The 9,858-nt window shown below is 46.4% G+C and overlaps 1 protein-coding gene across 1 annotated transcript; it reads left to right on the top strand.

Annotated features, from left to right (window-relative positions):
- The first annotated feature begins 1,165 nt into the window (after nucleotides 1-1,165).
- CIAO2B (cytosolic iron-sulfur assembly component 2B) lies at nucleotides 1,166-3,485 on the top strand. The gene is made up of 5 exons (XM_085589421.1): nucleotides 1,166-1,328; nucleotides 1,407-1,486; nucleotides 2,178-2,303; nucleotides 2,761-2,806; nucleotides 3,266-3,485. The coding sequence occupies exons 1-5, from the start codon at nucleotides 1,196-1,198 to the stop codon at nucleotides 3,361-3,363; spliced, it is 483 nt and encodes a 160-aa protein (XP_085445547.1). The 5' UTR covers nucleotides 1,166-1,195; the 3' UTR covers nucleotides 3,364-3,485.
- Nucleotides 3,486-9,858: the final 6,373 nt, after the last annotated feature.

Below are 9,858 nucleotides of genomic sequence, written 5' to 3'. Positions count from 1 at the left end.
GGCGGCGGAGAAACAGGGCGAGTCTGAACGCACTCCACAGCTTAAATACTATGAAGTTCTTTAAAACCCTCTTAAAACAACAAAAGTATCACCAAAACACCACGACAAGCAAAACAAAGCAACAAAACCCCTAATCCGCCCTCCGCGCCCCAGCAACCGGGAGGAGAGATTGCAAATAACTAAAAAGTAACAAAAGAAAAATAAGCAAACCAAATCAAAATAGTTAAGACTTGCTTTAATCCCCTTTTAGAGGGGTGTATGAAGCCAAAGCATGTCATTACTACACTCTGCCACTTCAGTTTAAATTTGCGTGGGGTTCTTTTGTTTGACTTTTCAAAGCAGAGAACATTTCAACAAGTCGCATGGGAGCATCCTTGGCGGCGCCAGGCCCAGCCCGGAGCTGGGCGGACACTGAAGTGTGTCTGTGTGTCTGTGTGTGCGTGTGCATGTGTGTGTGTGTGTCTGTGTGTGCGTGTGTATGTGTGCATGTGTGTGTGCGTGTGTCTGTGTGTGTGTGCATGTGTGTGTCTCTGTGTCTGTGTCTGTATGTGTCTGTGTGTCTGTGTGTGTGTGTCTCTGTGTCTGTGTCTGTGTGTGCGTGTGTATGTGTGCATGTGTGCATGTGTGTGTGTGTGTCTGTGTGTGCGTGTGTATGTGTGCATGTGTGTGTGCGTGTGTCTGTGTGTGTGTGCATGTGTGTGTCTCTGTGTCTGTGTCTGTATGTGTCTGTGTGTCTGTGTGTGTGTGTCTCTGTGTCTGTGTCTGTGTGTGCGTGTGTATGTGTGCATGTGTGTGTGTGTGTGTGTGTGTCTGTGTCTGTGTGTGCGTGTCTGTGTGTGCGTGTATGTGCGTGTGTGTGTCTCTGTGTCTGTGTGCGTCTGTGTATCTCCAGCGGCGGACACCGCGCCGCCGACTCCATTGGCTTCCAGCCCGGCGCTCGGTCCGGTCGGAGCTCCGGGGACGCCGGGCAGCCCCGCCCCGCTCCCGGGACGCCCGGCAGCCCCGCCCCGCTGCCGGGACGCCCGGCAGCCCCGCCCCGCTCCCGGGGACGCCCGGCAGCCCCGCCCGGCCCGGGACGCCCGGCAGCCCCGCCCCGCTCCCGGGACGCCCGGCAGCCCCGCCCCGCTGCCGGCCCCGCGGGGCGGAGCCCATCGCGCTCCGGGCCGGTTCCGGTGCGGGCGGTTCCGCTGCCGCCATGGTGGGCCCGGGCGCGGCGCCGCTGGAGAACGCGAACCCGCTCGTCTACCGCCGCTCCGGGGAGCGCCCCGTCACCGCCCGCGAGGAGGACGACGAGCTGCCCGACGCCATCGACGACCGGGAGATCTTCGATATCCTGCGGGAGCGGCGGGCAGGGCCGGGCGGGCGGGCGGGCCGGGGCGGGCAGCGCCGCTTTCCTTAACCCGCACATCTCATCCGCTCCATCAATGACCCCGAGCACCCGCTCACCCTGGAGGAGCTCAACGTCGTCGAGGAAGCGCGAGTGAAAGTGAGATCCCGCCGGGATGTGCTGCCTCAGCCGTCCGATATGATATGATATATGATATATGATATGATATCATATCATATCATATCATATTACAATATATATACTGTAATATTATAATATAATATACTATTATATTATAATACCATATATATGCTATAATATTATATTATAAATATTATATTATCATATGATACAATATATATAATATAATATCATATACATACTATAATATATATTAGATATTGTATTATAGTATATTATATATTATATATTATAATTATATATTATAATATATAATATAATATAATATAATATAAATTATATTATATTATATTATATTATATTATATTATATTATATTATATTATATTATATTATTGTATTATATTCTATTATTATATAATAAGATATAATATAATATTTGAATATATAATAAATTAACAATATAATATTTAAATGTAGAATATTTAAATGTATTTACAATAGTTATAATTCTAATGATCACATTACAATATAATATTTTAATATATTTAATATATTGAACATAGTACTTGTCAATTAATAATTTCTAACATTCAAATAGACTTCTCGTGTTTTATAGTATTGAACTATATTTACGGTAGCACGTAAAGGTAGCACTGACGGTGCCCGAGCGGGGCTCGGGGCTGTGGTGCCAGCCGCTGTGCCCGCAGGTGAACGATGCTGAGAGCACGGTGTCGGTGGAGTTCACGCCCACCATCCCCCACTGCAGCATGGCCACCCTCATCGGCCTCTCCATCAAGGTCAAGCTGCTCCGCTCTCTGCCCGACAGGTTCAAGGTGAGCAGTCAAAGCAAAAGAGAGGGGTTGTGTTTGGAAAAAAAGTTTTAAAAGGTAAAAAAAAAAAAAAAAGCTAAGCAGCTTGCAGTGAAAAATAACTAGAGGTTTTTTCATTTTTGGTGTGAGGGGTGCTGCAGGAAGCAGAGAGGGCAGTGGGTGAAATACCAGCGTGCAGTTCTGGGGGTTGTCACGGGCCAGGGGCAATCACTGCAGGCAGTGCTCTGCAGCACAGCAGGAGGGGAGCTCTCACCCTTGTCTGAAGCAGGTTTAACCATGTGCAAATGCAGAATGCTCTGCAATTGTACACTTCTGTTTTATTCTGTTATATAGAATAATTGATAGTGGCAAGAATGTCCTTTCTCTCTTCTTTTTGTTACTATTTCATTTGTATTAGTTTGAACTTAATGTTCCGATGCTTTGTCGAACTCATCCCGTTTCTTTCATGCTGCTGTTTCAGCTGGATGTTCATATAACGCCAGGAACACATGCCTCTGAGCACGCAGGTAAGACTTTTAGTCCTCTCTCGTGTGGCCTTCATATTTGTTTTAATCTTGAAAATTAGTGAGGAGAGAGATTCCCACAGCTGCAGAGCAGCTGCTCAGTGCCTGGGACTTTCTGTGCGTCAGATTCTGGGGGATGTTCCACAACAGAACATGGAGTGCTGCAGTGTTCTGTGCACATCTCCTCAGGCAGCCTGTGCTCTCAGACATCACTGCTGATTTGCCTGAGCACTGGGAACAGGGGAGGAAACGGGGATTTTTTGTGTCACGCCCGTGGAGCAGCTCCTGCTGCTGAATCCCAGGCAGCTCCTGCACAGCTGCTGTGCCAGAGAGGCTCCGTGCTGAGACAGCAGCTGGGTGCCCTGGGCATCCCCAGCCCTGCAGCTGGGATGGTGGGGCTCGGCGTGAGCACAGCGAGTCCCAGTGTCCTGACTGGTTTCTCGTGGGCTTTTTCCTGCACAGTTAATAAACAGCTCGCTGATAAGGAACGTGTGGCAGCTGCTTTGGAAAACTCTCACCTGCTGGAAGTGGTGAATCAGTGTTTGTCTGCTCGGTCATAATTGCCTGGTGAGGAAATCATTGGTGTTCTGATCTACTTAACTAATTTTGTATATATGCGGTGATGTTACAAATTATATAAAACTGTGAGCAAAATAAAATCACTTAAATTCTCTTGAGGAAATGCTTCTTTGCTCTTTTAAAAAATACTGTGTGGGGAGTTAGCTTACAGACAGCTACAAAAATATAATAAAAATTGGCTTTTTAATTGTATTGAGTAATTGCATAGGTACAGTTTTCCATTAACCATTTTTTTCAACCTGTTTTTAACTGGTTTCTCACTATTAAAAATAAGTTATAAACTGCATCTTAGAAGTGGATTTTGCACACTGCATTTCACAAGTACACCAAGATAACTTTTAGGTAAAATCTTTACATTCCTGTGACAGTTTCGGACTGTTAATACAGTTTCACTTTCAGACATCACAGGTTGTACAAGCTGGTGTGCAGAGTTGGAGGACATTTAGCAGTAAGTGTCCACACTTCCAAATCACGTCTGATTTTAATTATCTTACCTTAGATTAGCCAAATGTGGAGGGCTCTTTAGACCTGTGTAAAACATGATTTATTTTTAATTACTGCTTCATTGTGGTAGGAAATACAGTATCTTTGAAGAGGTGTTATTTGTGCACCTGCAATACAGGAGTCATTACCAGTTCTCAGTATGAGCAGCCCAGCAGGCTCTGCTGAAAGATTGTCCTGGCAGTGTTTGACAAGTTTTGCTCTAAGTGCTTTGAGATTTAATGCTAAAACTCAACTTATTCTTCTGGTTCCTATTTGGGAACTGCGCCATTCATTAAACTGTTGTCTTTGGTAGACCTTGACAATAGAAAAACTCATTAAAAATTAATCTGAATTTTTGTAAAGGATGTCTCTAGTCCTGGACCACATGGAAAAATAACAACCTGTTGAGAAATCCTGCTGGGTGTTTTGGTACATGCATCCATTGCGATGTTGCCTTCTTTGCCATCAGTTATCTGGAAAATAAGAAATACACTTTCTAAAAATATAGGTTGTGCTCACCAGTTTGATGGCAGTGCTTTGCACTCCAGGAGTATTTTCCCTGGGAGGGTCTCAGATGCTGTTTGAAAAGGGTGAAGCTGATGGACATTGTGTGAAGCTCAGCCTGGCAGTCCAGTTGAGTGCTCCAAGTGTGACATCCAAAGTCACACAGCAAAGCAGGAGAGGAACAAAGCCAGACCTTCCCAGTCCAGAGCTGAGCTTCCCTGTCTGCACAGGGCTGCAGAAAGCCAACTCTGCAGCAGCCTCAGCCTGCTCGTTTGGCTCAGCAGCCTTTGAATGGGCTGGGATGTATGAATGAAACTGCAAATAAAGACAGTATTTATGTAATATTAATATTGGGCAAGGAACAGAACAACCCAGCTTTGCTCTGCCTCTTATTGAGTCACTGAACTGATTAGTTCTGACATTGCCAGCATTTGCACCACAGATGAAACTCCAGCCATGGTAATGCATGCTGGCAGCTCCCAGGCACCACGCTTGGGTGGTTTGATTTTGTTTTCTGGTTTTTGGTGGCTTTTTACAAAGAAAATAAATTTTTCCCCCAGATTTTGGGGGGAGAAAGAAATGCAAGTATGTGCCAGGGGGAATACAGGAGGATGACTAAGCTGACAACAGATTGCTTCAACCTGCACTCCAAACAGAGAAGGGATCAGTACATGGTGCTTTGCTGAAGCTCTCTGCTTGGCTTTCATCACTTCATAATACTAGTGCTAAATAATTTATTGGAATGTTGGCACTTGCCTTATGAAACACACTGTGCACAGCAGTCCCGGGGATGCACTTTGGACCATTTGCCTTCTCAGAGAAGCAATAGAATGTGTTTGATGGTTTGCATTTACCGTTAATCATTGAGGGATGATTTTCAAAGCAGAGGTCTGACTTCTGCTGTTTAGGGATGGAGAATCTGATTAGTTTAGATCTGGTGTGTTTAAGTGATGTGGATGTTGTATTTATCATAGAACAAACCACAGTGGCTTTGCTGAAGGCCCAGGCCCTCCTATCCAGGCTCCTTCAGCTCTGTACTTGCTGATAATGTACCACCAGTTCTGGTGGAAACCTTCCATCCTGCTCTTGAAGATCATTAGCTGGTTCCTATTGCATGGAGACAAAGTGGGAGAAGAAAACACTAATTTGTTAGAAATATTTATTTTCAAATGTTTATTAGGCCAAAATGCCACCCCTAAATTTAGCCTCTGGAATGCTTTGTAATAGGACACCTTCCATGAGAAACTATGACCCTTTGGAGCAGCTGTGTTGAATCCAAACAGCCTCATTCAAGTCCAGGAAAAATGCCCGGAGCAGACATCTGCTTTGCATTCCTGAGTTCTGGGCAGAGTCTTCCAGGGGCAGCTGGATGGCATTCCCCACTCCCAGTGCTGCCAGGGCAGCTGGATGGCATTGCCCATTGCCAGGGTGCTGCCAGGGCAGCTGTCTGTGCTGTCCCTGCTCTGGGGAGTGTTTGAGCCACAGACTGAGGCAGCCCCTCTGCTGCCACCGTGTCCCTGTGCTGTGCCAGGGTCTGAACCTGCTGCAGCCCCTGTGTCCCCAGGCTCAGCAGTGGCAGGGAAGCAGCTCAGCAGCTTTGTCCAAAGATGCAGCTGAACTGTCCATGGAAGAGCTTCACCCTTGCATGGCATTGTTTCTTTTGGCCCTGGGTGGAGCAGTGTGTGCCACACACTGGAAATGTTAATTAATAAAAGCTATTTCAGTATTCTGGCCATGCTCAAGAGTGATGTATCTATGTCAATAGAGGGCTTTGATTAAGATCTTCCTCTGGAGCTTTGATTTATAAATTCTGTGTTTTACAATTTTTTTATGGCTGTTAAAAGCATTTCTCTTTGGCCTGTCAAGCAGAGATCTGGACCACTTTCCCTTCCTGTACCAAATGGGCTATTTGGCATAAATACAGACTGAAGAAGTGGCAGTCAGTGTTCTTCCATAGGCAAAAGTTTGTAGTAAAATCTCTCTGATATTACTAAGTAACAGTAAAGAGAACCAAAGTGGGGAAAGTTGAGGTGTGTTTGAGTTTGCTGGTCTCACAGCCATTTGCCAGCAACATTTAATAGCACAGAAAATTTTCATTTCACAAAATGCTAAATATACAGGGCATTTTTACAAAATGTACAAATAGCAGAGAGCCCTCATTTTGTCCAACACACTTCAGTATCTGCAGAAGACATTCTGTCATCCTCTGAGACCTTTTTACCTATCTCTTATTATCAATTCACACATTTATTATTTTATGTCCTACCTCTAAAGAGCTTTTGCATCCTACTGCACACAAGTTATTTCCATTCCTTAGCTTCTCTTTTGTGGATCTAGGGAACAGCCCTGTCTGCAGTGATGAAGACATCCTGATTCTTAGGATGGATGAAACCCTGCTCTCCCAGTTTAATTCTACCACTGCTCAGGGTCTCTCACCAGCTGTCTCATCAGTCTGCTGCCTTGCAGCACCTCACTGCAGCACTCACAGCCTTCATTCAGCAAGGTTCTTGAGCAGGAGCTGGGACAGACTCTGCTTCCTGCTGTGGCTCAGCTTCCAGAGCAGGACAGGAGGGAGAGAACAGGCCAGAGGTTAATTCCCACTAAATCTGTGGAAAAAATACGACCTGGGAATGAGGAGCAGCTGCTGGCAGGGACCTTTGGGAAGAGAGAGAGGAGTGGCAGGGATGTGCCCCACCTCCCTGTGCTGACGCTGCGCTCACAGCGGGCTGTGTCCTGGTGGCAGGGAAGATGTGAGCTCCACCACCCCGTGCTGAGCAGCTCCCTCTGCTCTCCTCCTTCCCTGCAGGCTGCCTGCCCGGAGGGAGGCTCCCAGGGCGCAGCCCAGCCTGGCACCCTGTCTTGGTTTGCAAAGACAGCAGTCTGTGAAGGAAGGCAGGAGCCTCCTGTGAAATGGAAAAGGTAAACCTCTTCCCTCCCAATTACCACAGTTTTGAAAAAGGCTCTCAGGCAAAGATATGGGAATGGGAATAACAGTTCTTTACTAGGAAAAAAAGTAAATAAAAATAATTTAAAAAATGTAATTAGTACAAACAAAACTAGTGATAGAGTCAGAAACCTGACACCCTGAGGAGTCAGGGTGTTGGTGATAGTCCAGTTAAATGGTGGCTGCTCCTCCTGGAGTGGCAGATGAAATGCTGCTGAAGCAGTGATTCTGTAGAAGGGTGGGGTTTTCTCTGAAGGTCTGGTGATGGAGTGGTGGGCCTGGTCTTCCTCTGGGGATCCAGGGGGGAAGAGAACTGCTCCTCTGGGAATCCAGCGAATTGCTGATTTTATGCAGGTAGGAATGCTTGGCTCCTCCCTCTGGGTGGAGCATCTCACCATGGGATGATGGAACTTTACCAGTCATGCAGTGAGTCATTCAATGGTCCATTAACAGAAGAGATCTCCCCAGAGGGAGACATTGTTCTTGGAAGAGATAAGAAAAATGCCCCACCTCCAACAGATGGCAATAGAATACATGCTTGTGTTACAAGCCAGGACACAGCCATACCCTGCCTGGCTGGGCTGTGGCACATCCCGGGTGCCCTGTGCTGCTGCAGGGCATTGGTGCCCCACCGGGGTGGGCCACACAGCAGGAGGGTCAGGACAGCCACTAGCCCCACAAACCCCGTGCTTTAGGTGACAAAGACCCCACTGGCCAGCTCTAAGTGCAGTGGCCAAAGGGTTTGGGCACAGCTGTGTCCCTGCTGAGCTGAGCAGAGCCTGAGTGGCTGGAGAGGCATCACTGCCAAACCCCTCTGGAGCTGACCCGCCCTCTCATTTTGGTGTAATTTGGAGATGATTGTTTGTCATAGGACTTTTTTCCCCTAATCTACTCAAATTAGCTCCTTCTGGGTTCTGGTCAGATGTGCCACACGTGGCTTTGACTGAAATAATCTCAGGAGGTAGGAGCTTGCTTAACCCTTCAAGCTTGGTTTCCCCACTTTGCTAATGGGAGAGCTGGCACATACTCTGCCCAAGGATTATGAAGGTATCTAAGCAGCAAAATACTTCTTATTTCCCTTGCAAAGTGACAAATAAATCATCCACATAATCTGAAATCTCGCAGAGAAAAACAATCAATGCCAAGAGATTCCATTATTTTTCCCTAACAGTTCTAATACAACAAAACTAGTTTTTATTATTGAAAATCAGAAAACTGTTTCACTAACACTACAGCCAACTTAAAAAAAAATAACAAAAACAAAAAAAACCCCAATTGCTTTTTAGGCAGAAAGAAAATAATTAGGACTGAGTCACATAAATTGTTTCTCTTCAAATTTGTACTGACTTATTTTCAGAACAACACATTTATGCACTGGGTCTTTTGAAACATAAGTCAGTGTTATAAAGAGTCTGTCAAATTCTTTATAATGCTTCTTATTAATGCAAAATTGACTAGGAGCCTGAAACAGGAGCTGTTGCTTAAAAAATTTCTTCCCCTTCCCACTTAGCATTTTAGGTCTGATCTTGAAAACTTAAGACCTTTAACTGAGGTCTTACTCTGGATTATATTTTTAGCATAGAAGTGATGAAGTTTTACCACATTTATCTTTGTTTGTAAGGACAATATTGGACCATTCCTAGTAAAACAAGAGAGTGAATTTATTTTTTCAAGCAAAAAGTAAGCATCGTATCAACTTGAATTTCAGTCGTATCTGCCTTCCTTTAAGTGTGTGTGTCATTTGGGTGCACACAGTTCAGTTCTTCTGTAGTTTAAGCACTCGGCTGCACACCTCTGTGTGCAGTTAGCAAGTCACACAATTAACTGGTTTTCTGCATTTTATGGCTGAATAAATAAACACTGCAGCCTAGATGCAAATTCTGTACACATCAGGTAATGCATCATATTACATTAGTCCTTGCAATATATTCTACTAATCCTTAAAACTGCAGGAATTTTGCTGGGAGCATCATGAAGCCGGTGCACCTTCCTCTGACTGGAGGCTTCAGCCTCTTAATCCTGTTGGAGTATTTCTTTCCCTGGCTACAAATGAGTTGTGTTTTCTCTGCCGGCTGGCGTGGCTCCCTGGGCAATCCCTGCTTCCACAGGATGGGCGAGACTCAAACCGCGCCTCGGTCCAGCTGGGAAGAATGAAAGGCAGCCCGCGGAGCAGGCTCTGGAATACATAAATCAAACAAGATGCCAAGGAGAGGAGAGCTGCCAAGCTGTGATGTGGTGGTCCTGACCTGTCATGGTCAGCAGCAGTCAGGTCTGGATCGGGAAAAGCGCTCGCCACAGGAGCCCGGGCTGGCAGCGCCGGCACAGCTCGGGACGCTCCGGGTGGGATTTGTTCTGGCTGGGATCTGCCCGGTGGGATCTGCCCGGTGGGATTTGACCGGGTGGGATTTGTCCTGGCTGGGATTTGCCCGGTGGGATCTGCCCGCAGCTCTCCGGGCTGGGATCTGCCCGCTGGGATCTGCCCGGTGGGATCTGCCCGCTGGGATCTGCCCACTGGGATCTGCCCGCTGGGATCTGCCCGCTGGGA

Source organism: Lonchura striata, chromosome 11 (assembly GCF_050655825.1).
Source record: "Lonchura striata isolate lonStrDom1 chromosome 11, ASM5065582v1, whole genome shotgun sequence".
Taxonomy (NCBI): Eukaryota; Metazoa; Chordata; class Aves; order Passeriformes; family Estrildidae; genus Lonchura; species Lonchura striata.
Note: the sequence above shows the minus strand (reverse complement) of the source record. Positions and strands in the feature narration are given on the sequence as shown.

Coding starts and splice junctions, on each gene's coding strand:
- CIAO2B (XM_085589421.1), top strand. CDS start 1,196: ATGGTGGGCCCGGGCGCGGCGCCGCTGGAGAACGCGAACCCGCTCGTC. Junction 2,304..2,760: donor CTCTGCCCGACAGGTTCAAG/GTGAGCAGTCAA, acceptor CTGCTGTTTCAG/CTGGATGTTCATATAACGCC. Junction 2,807..3,265: donor ACATGCCTCTGAGCACGCAG/GTAAGACTTTTA, acceptor TTTCCTGCACAG/TTAATAAACAGCTCGCTGAT.